This window comes from Marmota monax, unplaced genomic scaffold, assembly GCF_021218885.2.
Source record: "Marmota monax isolate L192 unplaced genomic scaffold, Marmota_monax_Labrador192_F-V1.1 WCK01_AAM20220418_F8-fsc00099, whole genome shotgun sequence".
In the NCBI taxonomy this organism is placed as follows: Eukaryota; Metazoa; Chordata; class Mammalia; order Rodentia; family Sciuridae; genus Marmota; species Marmota monax.
Window position 1 is genome coordinate 805339 of NW_026692126.1, and position 24852 is coordinate 830190.

General features: G+C 52.8%; 1 protein-coding gene across 6 annotated transcripts in view; it reads right to left on the reverse strand.

Moving 5' to 3' along the window:
* The window catches only part of Sox13 (SRY-box transcription factor 13), a 45027-nt gene extending 20617 nt beyond the window's left edge, over window positions 1-24410 (reverse strand). For 2 of the 6 annotated variants that reach the window (XM_046463364.2, XM_046463357.2), the window contains exon 1: window positions 10407-11160. In XM_046463364.2, coding sequence (XP_046319320.2) covers window positions 10407-10540 — 134 coding nt within the window. In that variant the 5' untranslated portion in view covers window positions 10541-11160. Of the gene's footprint in view, window positions 1-10406; window positions 11164-20208; window positions 20892-23825 lie in introns of those variants that run through there. The other 4 variants (XM_058585696.1, XM_046463376.2, XM_046463400.2 and 1 more) reach the window with 4 other exon arrangements.
* Window positions 24411-24852: the final 442 nt, after the last annotated feature.

Below are 24852 nucleotides of genomic sequence, written 5' to 3' on the forward strand. Positions count from 1 at the left end.
TGGTTGAAAAAACCCACTTCCAAGGACCCTCTGCCAAACCAAGCACTCAGTCCTCAAGCAGTGAATGTTCCCAAGGCCTTTTGTTTTTGTTTTTGGTATGGGGATTGAACCCAGGGACACTTAACCACTGAGCCACATCCCCAGGCCTTTTTATATTTAATTTAGGGACAGGGTCTCACTATATTGCTCAGGGCCTTGCTAAATTGCTGAGGCTGGCTTTGAACTCTCGAGCCTTAGCTACCCCAGGCTCTCCCGAGTGGCTGGGATTACAGACAGGCACCACCACACCAGGCTCCCAAGGCCATGCTTAGAGTTATTTAAAATAACCACTTCTGTACCCCACCAGCCTACAGGTCACTCCCATGCAGCATCCTGGGGTCCCCAAGGGCTTAGAAAAGGGATCTCACTTTTTTTCCAGTTCCTGCCTCAGACACCCTCCACAGATAGGCAGGGATGAGGAAATAGGCCAGCCTTCGAGATGAGCAAATGAAGCCAAAAAGAATGAGAAGTCAGTAGATGCTGGTTACCAAGAAAGCCACCAGGCAGCACTGGCAAGAGCCCAAAGGTGAGCACAGAGATCATGGGCAAGTACACTTCAGCCTCATCCTCTCCTCCCTGGGATGACTCCCCAAGGCTCCATGACCCACCTGGGAGCTGGTAGTGTGGTGGTGTATGCCTGTAATCCCAGCAGCTCAGCAGGCTGAGACAAGAGGATCTCTGAGTTCAGAGCCAGCCTCAGCAAAAGCAAGGGGCTAAGCCACTCAGCGAGACCCGTGCCCAGTAACTCACCCCCTCCCCCCAAAAAAAGACCCACCTGGAAAGTACACCCCAGAGAGGTTCGGGCATCTGGCTCCCCGGCTTGAGCACCTCACTCAGGTGGCCAAGCCCAGGGGCTGGACCCGGATGCGTGGGCCACTCCAGGTCTGCTTCCCGCTCGCCTCCCCTCCTCCAGCCCCAAGGTCCTCGTGGAGGCCTAATCACCACCATCTCCCCCAAACCAAGCAGCATTCGCTCCTCCAGTGAACAAAGTGTTCCGTTCTTCTGCTCCGCAAGGGCCACATTTCCTTTCCCATTATCTACCCCATCGGCAGCCGCAAAGGCAAGATTTCTTCTTTCTTTTTGTTATTTTCATGGCCCCCTTTATTTATGGGTATTTTTCCCCCCTTGCTTTTGGCTCCTTTTCAAAAAGGCAGAGAAGCAAGGGGAGGCGAGCAGTATCATCGTCTCGAATCACTCAGATTTCATCTACAATTCTCAACAAACAATCCAGGGCAGCCAGCCGCCCCCAGGTCTGCCTGGGACCCCACCTTCTATCACTAGCACCCTTTGGAAACTGAGGCAAGACCACCAATGCCAACCCATGCTTGGCAAAGGCGGGGATCCAGGGAGGAATCATGATGTGGGAAGCTCATGACACTGATAAGAATGGAAGTGATAACGATGACTTGCAAAGTATTTAATGACTAATGGGCACCAGCCAATCAGAGGGACCCTTGGGACAATCTGACGAATTGGCAGATGCCAGCCACATGCAACTGGTATGTAGGACCGAGGATCCCATGCACTGAGTCCTGTCACCATATTTATCACGCGCTGGGCACTGTTTGAATCCCTTTTACTTATGTTAATTTATTTAATCTTCAAAATAATCATCTGAGGTAGCTAATATTATGATGTCCAGTTTAGAAATGGAAAAACGGAGACTCTGGAGGGGATTTGAGCTTGGACAGTCTTGCAGCAGAATCGAGGTCTCAATCAGACAACAGGGATCGACTACACAACGTGCCAAGTGTCATTTCTAGTGCTTTAGCTCTATTACTTCATCAGCCCCTGTGAAATAGTAACTATTAATTATCTGTTTTACTGATGAGGACAGAGGCTTAAGGAGGCTAGGCCCCAAGATCATAGCCAGGAAGTGGTAACCAAGAAGCAGAACCCAGAAACTGGCTAATGAGTCTCTTAATTTTTCTTTTATTTTTGTGGTGCCTGATAGAACACAGGGCCTCGTATATGCTAGGCAAGTGTTCTACCACTAAGCTACACCCCCAGCCTCAGTCTCTTTTTTTAAGCAGTGGAATATAGTGGGTAGCTTCTCTCACACCTGTCAGAGGTCCTAAGGGCCAAGGAAAATCATCTCCCTGAGGCTCCATTACTTGTTCCTAACCCCCACCTTTTGGACACTGGTGCTCTCCTGATGGTTCAAAAGAACTAGGCCCTCGGTCCTGGTTCAACTGCTACAAGGAAAGTCAAAGACAAGTGTGGGCAGAGAAGACCCTGGTTTTACAAGCTACAAGCATCACTCGGATCCTGCTAGCCATGGCAAAGAGACCAGGTAAGTGCAGGTGGGGGACTCAGAGAGACCTGCCCATATCCCTTGCAGAAACAAAGAAATTCAAAGCCAGGGTTCTACCAGCACCTTCCCCAGCAAACACAAATGAAATGCAGCAAGCATTCTAGAGGGCACAGGGCTGACGGGCCCAACCTCCCTCACACTTATCACTTCTCCAAGCCGCTCCTCTCCCACCGCATCACATCTAATGCCGGACTGTCAGTACATCCATCAGAGCTGTGTGCTTACAACACATGTGCCTAATGAACGGGTGCAGTCACTCTAATTTTCTTTTCAATTTTTTCTGACGATAAAAGGAGTATGTGTTCACTACACTATAGAAAATCTACAAAATTTAAAGTAACAAAGAAAAATTTAAAGTCACCCATTTCTCATCAATCTGGAGGTGGCACTGATCACTGACATATTTCCATCAAACTTTTCTCTAAACGTAGTTTTCTTTTTCACCATTGAGCTCACACGCAAGGTTTTTTATCTTGTTTCTTCACCCTCACTTAATTGTATATCCAGGGGCTTTTCATGCTACTACAAATTAGATATTATTAAAAATTCGTTGGAAAGCGAGTTTCCCTCACTCTGGAAAGCCATTTTTAATGGCTGTCTGTCTTCCACCACAATTTACTTTACCCCAGGCCCCATGGTGGGATAATCCCACTCTTCAGATCTCACATGACTTGAACCATCCTCCTCACCCCCAAGGTCATCTACCCTCCCATCACCTCTATAGGGTCTCAGTCATTCTGCCACTTTGACAGGTAGGAAAGCAGGGTCCCTGAAAGCCAGGGGACCTCACCTGCCATCTCTGTTGAGCCAGGGACAAAAATAGCAAAGAGGTTTCACATGGAGGCTGGAAGCCATGACCCAGGATTAAAGCCATGAGCAGGGCATGAAAGCTTGGGCCCAAAGCCTGACTGCTTCTAGGATAGGAAAGCCAAGACGTTGTGTTCCTGGGACCTTAATTTTCCCTTGAAAAAACAAAGAACAACCAGACATGGTGGCACACACCTGTAATCCTAACTACTCCCAGTTATTGGGGAGGCTGAGGTAAGAGGACAGCAAGTTCCCGGGGCAACTTAGTGAGATCCTGTCTCAAAATAAAAACTAAAAAGGCTGAGGATATAGCTCAGAGGTAGAGCACCTGGAGTTCAATCCCCAGTACTGCAAACAAAACAAAGCAAAAAACAAAACAAACAAAAAAAACTGCACTAAAAAAAAAAAAACCTACAATGAGACTCCACTTCACGCCCCACAGAATGGCCATTACCCCCAACACATACACAAAAAAAGAAGGCAGAGGAGGAGGAGGAGGAGGAGGAAAAAGGATAAGTATTGACTAAGCTGTGAGAATCACTAGTGGGAATAAAAGGTTGCTACTATGGTGGAAAAGAGTATGGTGGTCCTCAAAAATTTAACATAAAATTGCCCCATGAATCTCGTGCATGCCTTTAATCCCAGAGGCTCTGGAGGCTGAGGCAGGAGGATCAAGCCAGCCTCAGCAATTTAGCCAGGCCCTAAGCAATTCAGAGATACCCTATATGGCTCAGGGGTTAAGCTCCCCTGGGTTCAATTCCTGGTACCAAAATACAAAACAAAACTCTATGACCCAGCAATCCCTCTCCTGGGCATTTACCCAAAGTACTAAAAGAAGTCTTGAAGAGATATTTATATATCCATGTTCATGGTAACAGTATTCTTTTTTCTTTCTTTTTTTTTGGTGGTGCTGGGGATTGAACCCAGGGCCTTGTGCATGTGAGGCAAGCACTCTACCATCTGAGCTATATCCTAGTCACTCCCACCCCCCATCCCCGCCACAGCAGTATTCTTGATAGCCAAAGAAAGGAAGAAGCCTAGTGTCCATCAACAGATGAAGATGCAGGAGGATGAAGAGATCAACAAAATGGGATACACCCATACACTGGATGATCAGCCTTAAAAAGGAAGGAAATCTTGACACATGTTACAAGATGGATGGAACTTGAAAAGTGATTTCACTTAGGAGGTACTTAAAAATAGTTAAATTCTTAGGAACAGAAAAGAGAACAGAGGTTACCAGGCGCTGGGCAGAGGGAGGAACAGAGTTGTTGAATGGGTACTAAGTTTCGGTTTGGGAGAATAAGTTCTGTGGCTGGATGGCGGTTGCACAACTATGCCAATGTACCTAATGCCCTTGAGCTTTATTGTATTTATTTATTTGGAGGTACTAGGAATTGAAGCTGCAGGGTGGGGGGGGGGCTCTACCACTGAGCCACATCCCCAGCCCTTTTTTTATTTTTATGTTGAGTCTTGCTGAGTTGCCTTAGACATGACAATTGCAATCCTTCTGCCTCACCCTCCTAAATCGCTGGGATGAAGGTGTGTACCACTGTGCCCAGCAGACCTACACACTTTAAAAATGATTGAAATGGGAAAATAATGCTACATATATTTTAACACTTTTTTTTTTTTTGGTACTGGAAATTGAACTCAAGGGCATTCGGCCACTGAGGCACATCCCCAGCCCTAGTTTGTATTTTATTGAGACAGGGTCTCACTGAGTTGCTTAGTGCCTCACCTTTGCTGAGGCTGGCTTTGAACTTGTGATCCTCCTGCCTCAGCCGCCCAACCTGCTGGCATTACAGTGTGCGCCACCGTGCCCCGCCTTATCACAATTTTTTTTTTTAATGAAGAACAAGAAACTACTAGTAATTTTCTTTCATGGCACTTTTAATCACAGACTGGTGACTACCCTAGATGGGCATCGGAGAGGGCAGCAGTGCCAGAGGCCAGCTGCCTGGGGAGAGCCCCTACTCGCAAGGCCATAATTAAAGTCACTAATTGAAGTGTCTAGAGTTGGCCAGAGCCAGACAATGCCAGACCTGCCGGGCCAGCCAGGTCTTTCCTCACCACCTCTAGGAACAATTAAAGGCAAGGTGTGTTTAGGATTCCTGGCAGAGCCAAGGGACCTGCGGGGGGAGGAAGCTGGGGACAGAGGAAGAAGTTTGGTCTTCCCTTGAGGTCAGTCCCTCGGCTTTCCGGAATGTTCCTATTTGAAGCAAGCACTGGGCAGACGCCTGGCTTCCAGAACAGATCTGCCCCAATGTGCTGAATAAGGCAGAATAAGGTTTGCTCCAGATGCCTGGGCTGCCTGCAGAGGACACAGGACAATGGTCCAGACCGAAGTTCCCCGGAGCCCATCTGTGCTACCAGGCAGCGAGAGGAAGGGGAGCAAGGCAGCCCTCCCAGAGCGCAGGGCGGAACTGCACTTGAGGTCACATACACTGGCTTCTGCGACCCAACCAAAACATCCTTGTCCTTCTCAATGAAGGACAGGCTCCCCAAAGGCCCGCTAGCCCTAAGGTTTATCTTATGTTCCCATTTTCTGATTTTCCACTTGGTGCTTTACTGGTGAACTCTCCCGGTCCCACTCCAAGCAGAGATCACAGAGCTTCCTGTGTCTCCGAGAGCGGCCTGTGCTCTGCGGCTTCATTAAGAGGACAGGCCACAGCGATGGCAGCCCACCCCACAGGACCTGAGGGATTTCCTAGGGAGACTTTGTTCATCTTTGTCCAAGGAGGGAGAGGGATGAGTGGCCCTCAGGGCTGTCCCTCCCCAGGCCCTCCCTCTGCCACCACTGGGCCACTGGAGCTCACTGTGCTGCCTCCCTTCCCCCACAGCCTGCAGACCTGACCCAGGGGAAGGGGGTCAGCGATGGGGTCACTGGAGGTGCCCAGCTCAAAATCAGCTCAGCACTGAGGACGAATTTAACCCTCTCCCTCCCAGCTCATGACCACCCACTCTAACAGACCTGCCTGTATGGAGGAAAAATAGCTGCAAAAAATCTAGAAGGATCCGGTCATAGTTCTGAGTGTGGTGGAGAGAGCGGAAGGCCAGAGTACGGGCCTGATCTCTGTCACAAACTTAGGGTGTGATCCTGGGCAAGTCTCCAAAAGTCTTGGAGCCTCAGCTTTACCATCTGCAAAACGGAAGTCAACGTGCACACCAGCAGCTCACTAGGGGCCTTGGTTGTTTTCTAGCACTTGACACACTAGATGGTTTGCAAAGCCCCATACACGTGTAAGGGATTTGGACACCTTGAACACACTGTGAAGCCTGGGACAAATCACTCGGCCTCCCAGGGCTGTTTTTCCATTTGTACAGGACGTGAATTATTACTTCTTCCACTGACAAAATTATAGGTGGCAGAGACTCCCAGGCCTTTGATGCCGTGGAGATTAAAGTGTTCCTAAGCCCCCGACTTCCACCTTCAGGGTGTAGCCCTGGGCAAGCCTTGGATAAAGCCCCTTAGCAGCAAGATAATGACAGCTCCCGCCATCCACTGAGTGATCGCAGGCTGAGTGCTTCACAGGTATCTTCTGCAGTGGCAAAAGCCACTTCACAGATGAGGAAACGGAAGCCAACGGGTGGGGGTGGACTCCCACTAAGGTCCACCTGACCCCAAGCCCAACACCACAGCTCAAGGATCTCTGAAAGAGGCTACTTCCCCTGGCTGCGTGCCACAGGGATGGCCAGCAGGCCAGGCCTCTCCCTGCCTCCAGCTGCCCTGTTACCATGGTCACCAGGGAGGGCAGCCCCACACACCCTCGCTGCCTTCACTTCCTGCCAGGCTCTTGCCGGCGGCCACCCCAGCTCGGAGTCCAAAGGTTAGTTAAGGGCTGTTTATTATTACGAATTATTGAAATTCATAACCCAGTAGTGGGTTTTGTGAATGCGGTGGTTTCCCGCCTTAAGGCAACCCCAACTCAAGTAAATACCATTGGTGTTATAAAAATGGGCTCTCCCCAGCGAGGACGGTCCCCTTAGCTCAGGGTGGACAGAACACGCAGTGTGCTCTGAGCCAGAATATCATTTCCCTCACACCTGGCAACGCCCTGCCTGTAGTTGCCGGATGACAGTCACTTCTCTTTTCTGTGCTGCACCCGGGACCATCTTGGCAGGGTCCCCACCCCAGCCCATCTCCACTCAGCACCTCTGCCCTGCTCCAAGACCCTGAACCACTTGGGACAGAAGCTCTTACCCTGGTTAAGCGATCACTCCAATAGCAGAGTAGAGCCAGTTACAAACCCCAGCAGCAAACCCCAGGTGAAGCCCCCTATGTGTTCTGCACGGTTCTAGGCACATTTTTTTTTGGGGGGGGTATAGGGGGATTGAACCCAGGGGTGTTTTACCACCAAACTACATCCCCAGTCCTTTTTATTTTATTTATTTACTTTTTTGGGTACAGAAATTGAACCCAGGGGCGTGCTTAACCACTGAACCACATCCCTAGCCCTTTTTATTTTGAGACATAAGTTGCTTAGAGTCTCCCTAAATTGCTGAGGCTGGCCTTGAACTTGCAATCCTCCTGCCTTAGCCTCCCGAGTCGCTGGGATTACAGGTGTGCACCACTGCGCCCGGGTCTAGGCAGTCTTAACATAAGCCTTTTCATGCACTCACACAAGGGCACTGCTATCGATGGCATGTGACACTGAGGAAGCTGAAGCACCAAGAAGCTTAGTAACTTAGCCAGGGTGACACAGGGCATCTGCTTGTTGCAACGGAATGGACATTGGGAAGATGAGGGAAGGGTCCTCGATGACGATGCCCGTCCCCAGCATGGTCTTGAGAAGCCCTTCTTCTCAGAATCCTACAAAGGCCATGCTCCTGACACCAGGAAGTCACTTCCCCCTACAAAGCATGCCCATCACAGGACAAGCCTCAGCGTGGAATGGCTGTGGACTAAGTGCTGTAATATGTACATCACTTCATGAAATCTCTTCATCCTCGTATGGCACCACTTGTAGGTGAAAAAACTAGGCCATAAGAAAGTTCTGGAGCCAAGTATGATAGCGCATACCTGTAATCCTAGCGGCTCAGGAGGCTGAGGCAGGAGGATTGTGAGTTCAAAGCCAGCCTCAGCAACTTAGCGAGACCCTAAGCAACTCAGCAAGACCCTGTCTCAAAATAAAATACAAAAAAAAAAAAAAGTGCTGGGTATGTGGCTCAGTGGGTAAGTGCCCCTGGGTTCAATTCCTGATACCAAAAAAAAAAAAAAAAGAAAAGAAAAGGAAAGAAAGTTCTGGGCCAGGCATGGTAGCACACACCTGTAATCCCAGTGATTTGGGAGGCTGAGGGAGAAGGATCACAAATTCAAGACCAGCCTCAGCAACTTGGCAACACCCCATCTCAAAAAAAAATTAAAAGGGTTGGGGTTATGGCTTAGTGGTACAGTGTTTCTGGGTTCAATCCCCCTACACACACACACACACACACACACACACACACACACACACGGTCTGGTATTTGCCAGAAATCACACAGCTCAGAAGCAGCAGAGTCAGGACCTAAATCCCAGTCTGACTCTGCCTCACCCCTGTCTCCCCACCCGAGGAGACCTAAACCTAGGAGGGAAAGGGGCTTTGTTCTCCCCTAGACAGAGTAGGGACTCCCTGAGGGCAGGACCTTAACTCCTCACCCAGGGCCTTTCATACACTGAGGGCTTGGTAAATCTCGCCAGGTTCTCATTTGTTTAAAAATACACTCAACTGCTGCCTTTTAAAATGACATCCTGAGATCAATCCTGAACAATGCAAGTTTGCCCATTCATTAGGAAACTGACAAGCTGGATTTCCCAGGAAAAGTGGCCACATTCACTGAGCCCCAGTGGGACCAAAGTGGTGGGCAGCGTAGGTCAGGGCAGACAGGAAAAAGCAGCACATCTTTCAGGGCCACCAGCCTCAGCCCCACACCCTGGAGCCCCCGGGCCTGGCAGGGAAGGGGAGTCTGTCTCAGTCACCAGGCAGTTCAGCAAGACTTGCAGGCAATTCAAAGACTTGCCTCTGAATGGAAAAGAACTGGGTACTGCAGGAATTTTTCAAGGACAATGAGAGATGCTTCAGCCTGAATGAATGAGCCACCCATTCTGAAAGTTCTCTGAAACCTCTGGTTCCCCATTGTCAACAAAATCCCAGCTCGGTGGCCTGTGTCCAAGGTTCCCGCTAGGCTGGGTGGTCTGTGCCTAACTGCAGTCTAAACTAACAGGATGCCTTCCCCTCTGGGCAGGGCTCCCTCCTCAGCCTCTGGGCTGGGAGCTCAGCCACTGTTGCTCCTTAGTACACCTGGTCCAAGGTGTCCCTCAAACACGGTCATCTTAGCAGACATAGGGGCTGCTGGTGGAGTTCTGAGTCCCATTCAATACACACGCACTGGGGCTGGGGATAGAGCTCAGTTGGGAGAATGCTTGCCTGGAATGCACAAGGCCCTGGGTTCAATCCTCGGCACCCCCCCCCCAAAAAAAAATACACATGCACTAAATTGAATCACAGCATCCGTCCCTTCATGAAGCCTTGGCTAGCCTTGAGAACCCAGAGAACAGAAGGCAATTAGCCAACCCACCAACCCACCTCAGGGGGATGTGCCCAAGTGGGGGACATGCCTCCCGGCTGGAAACCAGGCCACCTCTCGCAGCCTAACACCCTTCTTCAGGACCACCCAACACATCCTCCAAGGCGACCTTCCCAGAGTCCCACCTGAGCTTCTTATCTTACAGTGAACCTGCCCATCAACCACCATCCAAAGGAACCAAGCTTGGAGAAGTGGCGGGAATGCAAGAAACCACCATTTGGGCGACTCACTCAAAAAGCAGTCTCTGGCTGGTCATGGTGGCTCATGTTTATAATTCCAGAGATTAGGGAGGCTGAGACAGGAGAATCCCAAATTCAAGGCCAGCCTCTGCAACTTAGCAAGGACCTAAGCAACTTAGTGAGACCGTGTCTCAAAGTAAAAAAAAAAAAAATTTAAAAGGGTTGGGGATGTGGCACAGCGGTAGAGCACCACTGGGCTCAAGCCCCAGTACCAAAAAATTAAAAATAAATACATAAATATATGCAGCTTCTGCTCCCTCCAGAGGCCCGGGGGATCAGGCACCACCATCCGTAACCCTGAGAAGGTTCTGTCCACGAGCTTTCCCTACCATGCATCCTGGGGAATGCTCTTGAAGAGGGGAGTAGCTACTTGTAATCAAAGACAAACATCTAGGAGGAGAATGAGGGGGAACAAGGGAAGAAGGAGGCCAACTTACTTGAGGGATGGATGGAGGTAGGGGACTTGCCTCCAGGAACGGGGACCAGTGATGAGCCCTGGGTAGCATGGAGGCCAGCTCAAAGGAAGGGGCACTGGCCTGGCCCTCTCCATTCTCTTCCGGGACCCCCACATAACAACCTGCGCGCACAGCCCGCAGAGCTCTATCTACCGCCCCAATCTCGCAGCCACCAAGTGAAATTCCGCCAGCTCAGCGCATTTGCAAAAAGGGGGTTGTTTGCCTGGTGCACCATTCTTTCCACAGGGGTGACAATCTTGCCTGCTCCCTCTCTTCCTGGGTTCGAACACGCCAGCTCCCCTGTTCCTGCTCTGAGAGTCACTGCTCCGGACCTGTTTCACGGAGAAATGAGAAACCCAAGGCCGGGGGTGGGGGGCATGAGTGTGGGAGCAGAGCCTGCTCCCCGCACCCCAGAGCCTCTCAGGCCGTCCAGAGGCGCCTCCTCACACAGGGCTGGGCTCACACTGGCCCCATATTAAAACTGTCCCCTAGCACAGGCCAAGACACCACATCGTCAATCATAAAACTGTTGATCCATTCCTCCTTCCTGTCCAGCCTCTTGCCATGTCCCCCAAGCATTTTCCCCCGACACTGGAGAACAGAATGTGCTTGGCTGGAGACCCGGATGTAATAAATTGCTAATAACAAGACTCTCAATCTGGAAAACAAAATAATCGGCCTCTTCCTTTCTGTTCTTCTCATCCTCAACCCTCGATCCTACAAGGTTGTGAAGACAAAGAAATGCCTTCTCTGGCCACCACCGGCAACTCTCCCACCCTCAGGACCCCCCAGGCCCACTCTGCCCGAGCCCCCTTTCACAGGCACAAACCTGGCCCAACCTGTCTGGTGTGCCTTCCCATCCTGCCACCTTTGCCTTCAATCTCTAATTTTGCTTTATCCTCACATTTATGGAGCACCTGCTGAGTGCCAAGCAGGTGGACACATGTTCCCTAATGCAGGTAAAGGGACAGCTGCTGGGATGATGTGTTCCTGCTAAGGAACAGCAGTGGAGGCCCAGCCCTCTGTGCTAACCCCAGGGAGGTGGCATCAGACAGATGACAAGGACAACCCCAAGCTGACTCTGTGTTCCCAGTGCCCTGCCCTCCCTGTAAGAGAGGTCACAATGGGAAAACAGGACAGAGCAAAAAGATGGAAGCAGCCATCTCTGGAAAGAACAACAGGACAGGGCCAATCTGAATGTGTGCAGGGACAAATTACAAAACGGTGTTCAGTGTATAAGTTATATGCAAATCGCACGTAAATAGGGACAAGACCCCTGGAAAAATCTAAGTGTCCCTGCTGCTCTTTCCTCCTCTCTCTGACTTGTGAAGTTTCCAGGGTACCTGCGAAGCCACCTGACCACCTGGCCAGGTGACCCTTGAGTAGTGTCCCCAGCCCTGCCTCTCAGTGTTCCTCTTCACACCAGCTCCTCTCCTTGGCCTCAGTTCACCTCATGACCACCTGAGAAACATGACCGCAGGGAGGAAGGGGGAGCGGGGCTCTGTCCACACCAGGCACAACCACAGCAGGTAATAGAGGCAAGGAGGAGAATGGCGGCCTCTGCCAGGTGCCACATCCTTCTGGATCTTGCCTCGGGCTGGGCTCCCTGTGGCTGTCAGGGGATCCACTGGGCTCCAGACATTCCCCGATGCCGCTCAGGGCCCTTCCCATCATCAGTTTTTCAAAACCAATGGCAAGAGGCCAGGGCAGGAGGCCAGGAGACAGCAAGATGTCAGAGCGGGTTTTCAGTTGTTCTGCACAGGGGTCAGACACACCATATGGACCAGCCTCCTCCCTGCAGATGCACAGCCAGGAGGGACTTAGGGAAGCCCTGCCACCTAAGCAAAGCCACCTCTCCAAACAGCGACTTTCTCATCTGCAGAATGTGGGGAACCGAGGCTCCCCACCCGGCCTAACTTGGACAGTTTGCTGGGTTCCCCTGAGTAAGCCTCACAGGAGCACACCGTGAGGGCACGGGACAGGAAGGTGGCAGAGTGTCCAACTCCACATCTGGACTTTAAAACTGCAGCTGAGACCGCGAGGGTGGATGTCCATGCCTACCCAGCAGTCTCCTTGTCTCTCAGAAGGGGTCAAAATGGTCCTTCTCAAGTTGCAAAGGGGTGAAAGGGAGGTTCCAGGAGGCAAAGTGCCTGAGGGGACAGGGAGGGGGTGTGTCAGCAGCAGAAGCTCTGGAGGGGCCTCAGTCTCCCCGGCTCTCCAACAGCAGCCAGCCCTGGGGAGAGGCCAGAGGGCACCCAGGCAGCCACAAAGAGGGTCCTGCACCCAATGCTGCTCCACCTCAGCATCAGGCTCCTTCGGCTTCATCCAGCAGGGCCTGGCTGGGGACCCTAAGTGCAGCACGGGCCCCTTGGTCCAAGTCAGGGGTCCTGGGTCTCCAGCCTGACTCGTCTACCCAGGTGACGGGCAGCCTGGCCTATCACCGCTGAAAACCATGGGAAGAAGGACACAGACCACGTCCCCTTGTTATAGAGATGGAGACTGAGGCCCAGACAGGTTTGCGACGCGGGCCAGCTCACGCACACCAGGTGCCATGCACCTTTTCCTCCCATCCTCATTGAACCCTGCCACGGAGGAGAGTCCATCGCCCCCATTATTTTTGGATGAGGAAAGTAAAGCTCAAACAAGGGAGATAAACAGCCCAGCACCAAGACTCAAAATCCAGAAGCTTCATATCTAGAGCTTTCTGACCCTAACACCCCAGGGCGTTTTCATTCCACTCTCTGTGAACTGAAGAACATTCCAGAGGGAATGAGGATGACGGGCGTGAGCATAATGTAGTAGGGGGAGGAGAAAGTTGCTGAGTGGCAGCCATACTGGCACCTCCCATGCTGTACAGGTCCCCTCACACAGTCCAGGCCACCCCAACTGTCACCTGCACAAAACAGTACTGCACAAACATGCACTTCCACACCTCGGGGCCCTTGCCTAGAAGACCTTCCCACATTCCTGAAGAGCAGCTCCTGCGCCTGCTCAAAACCTGGCTCCAAGGTCCTCCTTCCCAAACCCTTCCCTAACAATCCAGAAGGGTTGATGATTCCTCAGGGAATCCTAGGGACCTTGGGCACACTGGCTCCTAGCACTTCACTAGACTGCAATTATTTGTTCCCTGGCCTACCTCTTGGGCTTTGGCTAGATTTAAACCCCTAATACTCTCTCAGGGACAGGGACAGTACAGGCACTCACATACACGCCTTACTACGGGCCACACATTGCTTTACAGCTTCACAGATCCCAGCATTACTGTCGCTCCGTGAGCATGAGCAGGTACCACCGTTTCCACCTCCATTTTATAGGCTCACAGAAGTCAAGTCACCATTCCCAAGACCACAGGCAGCCTGGCTCCAGAAACCGTCTGTCTGCTGATTCTGTATCTTTCTCCATTGTCTCCCAGTCCCTAGCGCAGGTAAAGGTTTGTTTTATAAAGAGGTCAAGAGGGAGGAAGATATTGCCACGTCCCAGGCCCAAATCCCACGCGGAACCCCCACTTCCATCACTCCTGACAGCACTTCTTCCTTCTCAAAAGCTCCAGGTGCTCCTCCCATTTCTTGGGTGCCCCCCGCAAGGCAGAGTGATCTTGCCATCTTCTCAGTGGGGAAACTGAGGCCCAAGGATGCCTCAGGACCGGGGGATTTGTCTCCTCAGTTAGTGCACATGGACTGGCCTTACCTCGGCCTCAAGCAAGAACAAACCAACGCCAAGAGGCCGGGGATCTGCAAGACAGCACCCTGGCTGACCTGGTCACTGGGCTCTGGGCGGAGCCTGGAGGGAGGGAGGAGAGGGGGCTGCTCCCTGGGCCAGGCAGGGGAGGAGGAGACAAGAGGCCCTTTGTGTCTGCGAGCTCCTGGGACACCTGTTCTCCCCTCCTGCCTGCCGTGGCCTCGCTCGCTTCCCAGAGAGCCTGTGTGCGGCCTTGTTTATCCTGCAGCCCTGGCAGCCAGGCCGCCTGCACCCAGCGTGGGGCTCCGCAGCCCCTGCCAGCACCTGCCCAGCCCTGGCAGCCCCCGAGGCTGCTGGCCAAGCACAATCACCCTGCTGTTGACACAGTTGTTGATTTTTCAGGAGGGTAGGGAGGGACGGGAGGAGAGGAGAGAAGCAGCGAAGGCATTTCACACCAGTCTGGCTAATTTGCAGTTGGCCAGAGTGTTCCTGTGAGTGTGCGCATGCGTGTGGGCATACACACCTTGAAGACACTCGCTTGGGTTCCAATTCCCTGGTAGCCCAAGCCTCATGAGAACCACACCACACCACAGACAGCCCCACCTCAGCGCCCCACACATGAGCACACACCAAAACTCAGGTTCTGGTGCCAACCACCCAGCTCCTTGCCAAACAAGTCCTCTGCATGCCAGAGGCTCTGGCCACCTGTCTTCAAATGCCCACCACTCACTCTACCCTGCAGTTACGATGTGCCCAGGTCCTTGGTAAGGGACAGGACCATGTGATATGCCCTGGGAGACCCTGATGGGACCCATGGGAGATGCAGGGGGAATCTGCCCTTATATCCTTCTCTTGCCAAGCTATCTCCTGGTCTAACCGGGAGGGAGCCTTCCCTAGCAGACCAAATCTGGATTGGGTGGCCCTCCGGGATGCTCCTGAAGCACCCTGCACCTTCCTTCCTCACATATGTCAGCCATTATTGTACCTGTCACTCACTTCTCTACCTTTCTCAAAGCTGGGAAAGGGCTGTGCGGGTCTCTTGGTCTTCTGGCCCCAGCGTGGTGGGCACAGGCCCAAAGCCAACACTCCTGCATATTTGGTGAGAGGACAGAAGGAGGAAGGGAACAGCCCCTGCAGGGGCCCTCCCTCCCTTCCCCATCCCTAAGTTCCCATTTTAAAATCAGCTTTTCAATTAATAAGGTCCTGTAGGTGGCTGGTAGGTAGCTAGCTGGTTAGCGTAGCTGGTTAAAAGACTCTGGAATTATCTGTTACTTTGCCACCAGCCCATGCACCTAGATTGGTCAAATCTGACTAGCTGGCTATCTCCTTAGAGATCAAACAGCAGGGATCCCCTGCAGTCAAGGGACAGGGGAGTTTTGATCATGGGAGAGGGAGAGAGGAAGGCAGGGATACAAAGACCCCATGAGTTGAGGGACAGTAAAAGGATCTGGGAAGGGCTTTCTCTTAGGTAATGCAGGAGCCTCTCTCTTGCCCACTCTGTCCAAGTGGGCAATCCACCCAATCCGCCATGGCTCCCGTGGTCGCTGACACTTCTACTTGTGCACAGACAACCCTGAATCAACAAAGGGAGTGACCATCCAGCTCCACAGACCCTCTCTCACCTGCCAAACACCCACACTCAAACACAAGCACCCCCTAATTCTGGTCCCCCAAGCCCCACATCAATCAGTGCCCAGGAAAAGATAGTACAGCCAAAATCACTCCCCAATGGGGGCGCCATAAGGAGGAATTTGGATCTAAGGCCCAGCAAACCTAGTAGAAGAGAAGGGGAACTTACATTATGAAAACCATAGGTCCCTGGTGCTTACTCTGAGCCACTTCCAACACGGCCATGATGTCCAGTCGTCTAGGCAGCGCATACACTGCACTACTGGAAGAGCACCATCACTCATGACAACAATTCTCTAGCAGATGGCAGTCAAGTTCATCCCTTGTCTCCCTCAGATACCAAAGAGAAAGCCCTCCTGCCACCTACCGCTATCCAAGGCAAGGGCTGACACAGGGCCCCTTCCAGTTCTCTGACGCTGTTTCCTGATCTACTACTGGGAGTTCACTGGCCAGGGCACCTGTGAGTGAAGGCTGAAACCTTCACCCCAACTAAGGGGAGAGGCCTCCCCTCCCTCTAGGGAATCCCACTTGACCCCATTCTTGGCTCTGTCTTGACCCCTCCTCTCTTCCTCCAGCCCCAGACTCTCCTGGGTGAGGCTTGCAGAGGTACCCTGATCCTGCAGAAGGTAAGGGGAGGATGGGAGGGTGAGTAGGGGACTGAAATCCCTATCCACTTGGACACCTGGAGCTCAGGAGGATGGAAGCTCAAGGAGAAGTGGGGAGAGCAGGACCCCCATCCCCCACCTCTCTTCCACATGCACATGCACAAGCACACCCTCTCCACCAGTCAAGAAAAGGTGAGTCCTATAAGCCAGAGAAATGGCTGAGGGCCCCTCTGTTCTGCTTTCAACACTTGCTATTCACGCTCCCCCACACTGCACCTGTGCAGAGAGCCCTGGCCCACCTGCTCCCAGGCTTCCCCCAACCCTCCCCACCACCCTCTCATTCCCCTTCCCTCCAGCCCTACCCCACCCCTCAAGGAGCAGGCCCAGAACCAAAGCCTCAGGGAATGGCCCAATGACTTCAGATTCCCACAACAGGGCTGAGGCGGGCACTGGCTGCCCAAGGGGTGCAGAGGGCTTCACATCCCAGAGACAACCTACCACTGCTCTGCAGAGTGCTCGGACCTGCCTGGGAGGCCCGGAGGGTTCATTCTTTTGAATCCTTATGAGGCAGCTCCAGCCCAGACCTCCCTCCTGGCTCAGCGTCTCCCATGTACCAGGGCCAAGGCTGGAGGCCTCAGGGCTCCCACAGCCCCGCAGCCAGGGACAACCTGGGATTCCAGGGAACCCCTGACTGTCTTCTTGTTACCCCTCCTACCTGGAACCCTCTTCTGCTGTCCTAGTATTGACCGAACCCTGATTCCTCTTGGACTTTCACGAAAACACAGATTTCTGTTTCACTGGCTAGTCTAGATATATTTTAAAACCTTTTCATGCTGATAACAAAAGTCACACACAATGAGGCATTGTTTCTAGAAACTATAGAAATAAGAAAATAAACGAGCCACAGTTTTTAAAAACTAAGTCAACGAAGCTGGTCCTGGATGGGCCACGGTGGCTACTGGACGGGGCTGCTCTGCCCTCAACTCCCCACCTGCCCCACCAGGGTTAAAGGAAATCCCCTGCACTGGCTGCTCCTTCAAATGGCCAGACCTGGACCCCTGTGGCATCCACCTCTGCCCCAACTTGGTGTGGGATTTGGGTGGCAGCGGGGGCACTCCTCACCCCCTTTGGAGGGGGATGTGAAGAGGGGGGAGCGAGCCCACTGGAACTAGTTCCCACCCCATCCTGTTCCACAGGCTGCACATTCCATTCTGAGTCAAGAAGGAGGCGGGGACTGGGGGAGGTAAGGCAGAGGGGAGGAGACAGTCTGGCCTCCTCTGGGGCGGATCCCCCAGGGAGCTCCAGGCCTGGCAGGGATTATAGACCAAACCAAGAGGAGGAAGGGCGCCAGGAGTACCGCTGCCCAGAGGTGGTCCCTTCCCCTTTCTCCTCTGGAGCCAAAGCACTGAAATTCTGCCTTGGACATGTCCCCAGAAGACACAGGGGCACAATGAGGGGGGTAACGCTAATATACCCTTCCCCCCAGCCTTGCCCCAACCCCATGGACAGCTTATGGGGCTTCGTGCCAAGGCCATTTAAATGCTAAGGCCATTGCTGTGGGGAGCATGGGGTGGGGGAGGAGTCTGAATGCTGTTCCTATCAAGGGAACTGAATTCCAGATTTGATGGCTTCCCGGTGTCAGGCTTTTTAGAGAGACTGAAAAGGCCTGCGTAGTGAATGCTATTTAGGAAAACAAGGTAGCAGCTGAGGATGCGGCCCCTGCTTCTTCCTTCCTCTCCCTACTACCCCATGCCTGCGCATCCCCAAGGCTGGAATCCTCATGTTTGGGCACAAGTCTCCATTCCTTTGCTAACTTGTCCCACGTGCACACTTGGAGCTCAGAGATGCCAGGCCCACATGGCACATCCAGGGCCCTGCCAACTCATGGACCAGACCCAAGAATACACCTGGAGTCCCAGGAGGTGTCTGGGAGGTCCTGTGCCATGAACCATGGGAATGGATGGAACCCTTTCTCTAGGGGTCTGGGAAGGCTTTGGGGCCCAGGTGGCCTCTTTGGGTCAGGTCCCTGGGTATGGAACAGGCACTCTCAGGAGAAACTACCACATCCAGGCGGCTCAGGAAAGTATATGCACCTTTACATTTTATTTATTTATTTATTTATTTTTAAATGAGGATTGAACCCAGGGTTGCTCTACCACCGAGTTACATATTTTGAGACAGGGTTACTTAGGGCCTCACTAAATTACAGAGGCTTGACTCAAACTTGTGATCCTCCTGCCTTAGCCTCCCAGTTGCTGGAATTATAGGATTACAGGTGTGTACCACCACGCCAGGCCAACTATTATGCATTTTAAAGGAAATAAATAAAGAGTGACCCCATCAGAGAAGCTGGCAGAGGTTGGAGGCAGCCTTGCTGAGCTGGCCTGTAGCAAATCTCCTAACCAGGTCTTCCCAAGGCTAAACAAGAGCCCGTCAAGACACCAGGCCAGGACCAGCACACAGAGCATGCCCTCCAACTTGGGGGAGGGAGATAATGGGAGATGCAGAAGCTATCCTCCATGAATTCTGGTTCCCCATCTGGTGACAAGCATTGTGACAGCCACCCTGGCTAACATATCCGGGTTCTGGGAAGGGACTAGCAAAGGGTGAGGGCTGCTGCGAGTTCAGACAGGAGCAGTCCTCTTAAGCAAACAGTGCGCACAAAAATAACTCCCATTCAAAGCACGATTTACTGTGCAGGCCAGCCTTCCCAGCACAGAGCTCTTTTCAAACACAGCTTCACCCCTGAATGTGCTGGGGGAGGGGGCACCCTAGTCCAGCTGCTTCTGAATCCACTTTTTCCGGTAGTGTCCGCTTCCTGGAGACTTACCCAGAGAACTACCCAACTAAAGGCCATCTTGAAGCACCCCCAGAGAGGAGAAAAGCTTAGTAGACTGGCGTGCCCTCCCCTAGGTCTCTTGGAGGAATAGACCGGCTCAGCAGCAGCCTTTACCATCCACAAAGCAACCGCTGCCATGTGCTTCTCAAGAGCTCCCAGGGAGGTATTCTCATTGCTGTTGTCCCATTTCACAGATGAGAAAAGAGAGGTTTAGAAATGATAAATGACCAGTGTATCGCCTGGCTCTAAATCCTTCTCACTACATACACTCGTTTCTCTGATTCTGCTAATTATCAAAGTAGCAAAATGTCCAGATTGAGGCTCTTCCCATCAAGAGGAACAATGGGGATAGAATGGCAGATGGAATCCGAGGTTGGAGATCACTCTTCACGCTCGCCTGGCATGCATGTGGCCTGGGTTCGATCCTCAGCACCACATACAAACAAAGATGTTGTGTCCGCCAAAAACTAAAAAATAAATATTAAAAAATTCTCTCTCTCTCTCTTAAAAAAAAAAAGGGCTGGGGATGTGGCTCAAGCGGTAGCGCGCTCGCCTAGAAATCACTCTTCACCCTTATTGATCCTCACACTCCTCATCACAAAGTCAGAGTTGGGGTGGTAAGCCCTCTTTAGGCAAGAGATAAGATATTAAGCAAAATTTTGTCAGTGAGACCTGTTGGCTCTACTTAGGTGGGAACTAACTCTCCCATTGTCCACCCTAATACAAAGCACCCTCCTTCTCAGTTCTCAAGCAGCCTGCCTGCCCCCCCTAAATTCCATTCTTAGTCCTTTTCAGGCTAAAGTCATCTCTATTTTTCACAATTTTTTTCCACTTATAAAAGTAATTTATGACCCCTGTAGAAGATTGGAAAAACCAACAGAAGATTAAAACAGGAAATAAAAAATTATCCATATATCCAGTGTCCCAAATTAACCTCTGTAAACATTTGATGCATGTGTCCGGTGTTCTACATATGTGCGTATGATGGACATGTGTATACAGATAATTAGATCTTTACAAAATTGGTACTTACACAGTTTTAGATCCTGGTTTTTTTCTTCTTTTTGTATGCGTTTTCCAGGTGATACACTGTTCTTTGTTAACTATGCTTTTTGGTTTTTTGATAAAAACAAAATTTTTCCTCCCTCAGCCACCATTTCCCTCCCCTGAGGCAATTAGGGATTACTGCTTTTTTTTTGCACCAAATAATCTTTAAAAATCATGAATCAAGACTATTTTGCTCTCTAGCTTCCAATGGTTTCCCATGGCTCTGGCAATAAAAGATAGGATTCTTACCAGGTGAGGAGGGGCCAGGTCCAGCCCTCTGTCCTCAGGGTCTCTCCCCAGAGCCACATAGCTGTTGGCTCCCCTTGTCCACAGGGGGTTTCCTTTGCTATTCCCTCACCCTGGAATCCCCTTCTTCCTGTCTTTATGCAGCTGGCTTCTCCCCAGTCTTCAGGCCTGTGTGGGGCAGCCTTCACTGCCCTCCCAATCCAGGGCCACCTGCCACCGGCCTCTATACCCTCTTTCCCATCACCCTGTGGTACTTCATTCATATCACACAGGATGAGCCACTACTATCTTGGTCCCCTACAGCCCCTTTAGAAAGAAGCCTCTGGCAGGGCTTGGGAGCACTTGCCTAAAATCCCAGTGACTCTGGAGGCTGAGGCAGGAGGATATCAAGTTCAAGGTCAGCCTCAGCAACTTAGCAAGACCCTGTCACAAAATAGAAAATAAAAAGAGTTGGGGATGTAGCATAGTAAAGTACCCCTGGGTTCAATCCCCAGTACTCCCCACCCCCCAAAAGAAAGAAGCCTCTCTGAAGGCAGGCATGCTACCTGTCTTGTTCACCTGTAACCCACTGCCTAGCACAGGGCCTGGTACTTGATTGTCACATTTCTTTAGCATGTTTCTGTTAAAGGAATGAAGTTATCTTCAATGCGGGGTCTCATCACTGAAAGCTCTCCACCTGCAGAGTCTCCAAGCACCAAGAATTGAAACTCTGGCCATCCTCTCCCATCCCTGGGGCAGGTTAAGAAGGCAAGAGAAAGCAAGACAGGAGCCTGTCTCAGATAGCATGTCGCCCTCGCTCTGGCTGCCTCACCTCTTATTTGTGCTCTGCAGTGGTCACAATCAAACAAGGAGCTTACGCCGAAGCCAAACTCCTAGTGGAAAGGTAGAGGTGGCACATTTGTCCCTCATTTACCTAAATCCCATACTCAGTGTGCCCTGGCAGCTGGGCCTTCCCAGGTTCCCAAGTGAGTCCCAGCAGCAGGAAATGCAGAGCAGAGCTCCTCCAGGGACAGCCCATCCCACCTGACTCTTCCCCTGGGCTCCAGACACCTGGGCTCCTCTCTCTGGAAATTCACACAGCCCCAGAGACACAAATGCACATCCAATCCTGAGCCAGCAGCCCTGGCCAAGAATGCCCAGGGGACACCCTTTTGGAGACACTTCCTTCCTGGGGCCCAATTTCCATGGAAAGAATACTACAGTGGTTCCCTGTCTGATTTTTTAAAAGAAGGAAAGATGAAATGCTGTTCACAAATATTGTGAAGCAAGGGAGGAAAAAACAAAAGAAAAAAAGACTCAAGAAAATGAAACTAAACGAGGAATAGGAAGGACAAGTTTGATCTTAAGAGCCCGAATCAGAACAGGGGAACAGGAGTTCAGTGAACAAATTATAAAAATTGATTAAGTGGGCACAAACCCAAAGTGCTCTTCTGGGCTCTACACAAGTTCACTTAATAATGGGAGATGTAGCTCAGTGGTAGAGCATTTGCCCAGCAAGCTCCAAGCATTGGGTCCCATTCCCAGCACCACCAAAGAAATTCATCAGAAAATAATGCAGTAAAAGCTAATTTTTGCAGTGCTGGGAATGGAACCCAGGAACTCTGGCATGCTAGGCAAGTACCCTACCACTGAACTCCAGATTAGTTTTTTTCCTTTTCAGGATCAAGGTGGGTACTCTTCATATTAGCCCCATTTTAAAGATGAGGAAACTGTAGGGTAGGGGTTGATTAAACTGCTCCAAGTCATACCAGCACTGAAGATCTAATTCTAGCTGCCTGGAGTTTAATCACTAGGCTACACTTGATTGTCAGTGATCCAAGTAGGTGGACCCCTACCCTCCTGGAGTTCATGCCTTCCAAACCAGTATCCTTCAAAGGATCACTATATACCAGTTTCAAAAGTGGGAGCGCAATTCTTTCTGTTTTCATAAGAAAAAGTCCAGAAAAGTTGAGGAACTCGCTCGAACTCACGCTGCGCCTCGGTGGGGAACTAGGACTCAACTGTGCTGAAACCCAGCATCTAGCGAGGCACTTCCTAAAGGGAGCACAGTAGAAATTGGGTCTCTGCAAACCCCGCCCAGAGCAGCAGCAGCATCTTCTCTGGCTGCCTTTGGCCAGACCCCTTCACCAGCGCCAGCGCCAAGGCGCTCGGCCCGGAAATTCCCACAGAGTTAAAGCAAACTTCCCAGGAAAACTCCCCGGCTTCCTCCAAGCCCCTGTCACGGAGGCGACTGCCAAGAGCGCCAGCGGAGTCTTTGCAGCTGCCGTGGGCCCTACAGGGAGGGAGCCGCCGCTCCAGCGTTCGGGGTCCTCCCGGAAAGGTCCAGGGCTGAAGTTCAAAATTCACTTCCCGCCCAGGCCGGACTCGCGGCCCCGCCCGGGACTCTCCGGCAACCCCAGCTCACCGAACCTCCCCAGCTCCAGTTAAATAATGGGGCACCTCCAGCCGGAACACCCCGGAGGACAGCGGGGCAATCCCACGGGCTATCCCAGCGCGTCTGGGAACTCCAAGCAACCCGAGCAAGCGCGCGCACACACACGCGCGTGCACACACAACCATACACTCACACACACGTGTGAGTGTGTGTTTACGTACAGAACGCGCGGGGTGGGAAAACAATGGCGAGCCGCTGGGACTGAGCGACCATCGCCTCCGCGTCTCCCAATCCCTAGGCACAATTTGCTTCTGCAGTGAAATAAGGGGGAAAGGACCCCCTCTGGCATCCTAGGGTGGGAGGTAGGGGTGCTAGGGAGAGGCTGGGATGGGGTGGGGGTGGAACGCGAGCAGCGCGAGCAGAAAACAAACAGGAGGCGGCGCCCGGCTGGTTCTCTCGGGAACGAACCTGGAACGGTGGGAAGGGGTGCGCGGCCGCCCCCACCCCGGCACCCCACACACTCAGGGCGGGGGAGTTCTGCGTCTGGTCTCTGGCCCCCGGCCCCCGAGCCCCACGCGGGGCACGCACACATCGCCCGGCTTGCCGCTGGGAAATCCTTAAACTGGGCGCACAGTCGGGTTGGTGAAAAAGACCTGGCGCCCGGCGGCTTGGCGAGGAGCCGGCGTGGGGCTGGGGGTGGGGGGGGCCGGAGCTCGCTCGTGTGGTGCGCACACATACACAGAGCCACCCACGGCCATTTCAGGCTGCCACTCCTCTCCACAAGGACCGGGCTCTGCCGGCGAGGAGCCGCCACTGGCCGGCGTTGTTCAGGGTCGGCGAGGGTCCGGTCCTCCTCGAAAAACTTTGCAAAGGATGGAAACTCGAAGGGAAGAGGATCGCCGTGTGCCCAGAAACGTGGGGGCGCGAGTGTCAAACTTCTCAGGCCGGGGAGAGGGGCACGAAGGCGCGCGGGGCGCACTTACTACTCAGCCAGGCGCTGGGCTCGGGGCTCGGGGCTCCGCGCTCCTGCTCCTCCTCCGTGCGATCCTCGCGACTGGTAGCCTGGGCTTCCCGCTCACATGCCCCCGGCGACGCGGCGGGCGGGCCGAGCTGGGGCGGCGGGGCTGGGAGGCGGCACGCCCCCCGCCGGCCGCGGAGGAGTCGCTCTGGACCCGCGGTCACCCGGGGTCCGCGTCCCACGAGGGGCCACCGTCCCGGGAGGCGAGCTCGGTTCCGGCCGGGCGGCGCCCTTAGCCAAGCCAGGCCGCTTTCTGCACTCTGCCCTCTGCCCTTGGCTTGCGGCCGTCTCGCTGCCTTCCCGGTCCTGCTCCCGGACTCGCCCGGACGCTCGCTGGCCGGCCCTCCCGCCCTGCGGGCTCTGCGGCTCCGCGCCTCGGTTAGCCTCCGAGGTTGAGCGCTGCGCCCCGGCCTCAGACCCCGGGTGATCGCTCTTGGGCCCGGGTTCCAGGACCCGCGCTCACAGTTCAGTTCCGAGCCCGGACTGGAGCAGGGCGCTCGCTGCTCGCAGCTGCGAGGCGACTCGACAGCCTCGGAGGAGAAAGAGGGAGGGAGACCGTGAGCCGGCAGGGGGAGGAGGGGGAGGGAGAAGGGTGGGGAGATGTAGAAGGAGGGAGGGACAGAGAATTTCCTCCTCCTCCTCCTCCCTGCAGCGGAGTCCATCCAGGCATCAACAGCTGGGAACCTCTGTTGGGAAGAGAAGGACTAAGGTTCTGGACCGCGGGGTGGGTGGAGATGAAGTGAAAGGGTGGAGAGAGTAGGAAAAAGAAAGTGGATTCTGCTCACTCCGTCTGCCCAGGAATGAGGGTTCCTACAGAAAAATCTTCACTTGGAGCAAGATCTGAGAAGTTATCTATCCACTCAACCTCCGAATTCCTTCAACAGGCCGGATTTGGAATTTTAAAAACCTCATTTGAGAACCCCCCTTAAAAATCTGATCTCACCTGCAGCTGTACAGCTTCCTAATGTCTGTGGCCTCTCCTTAGTACTGTT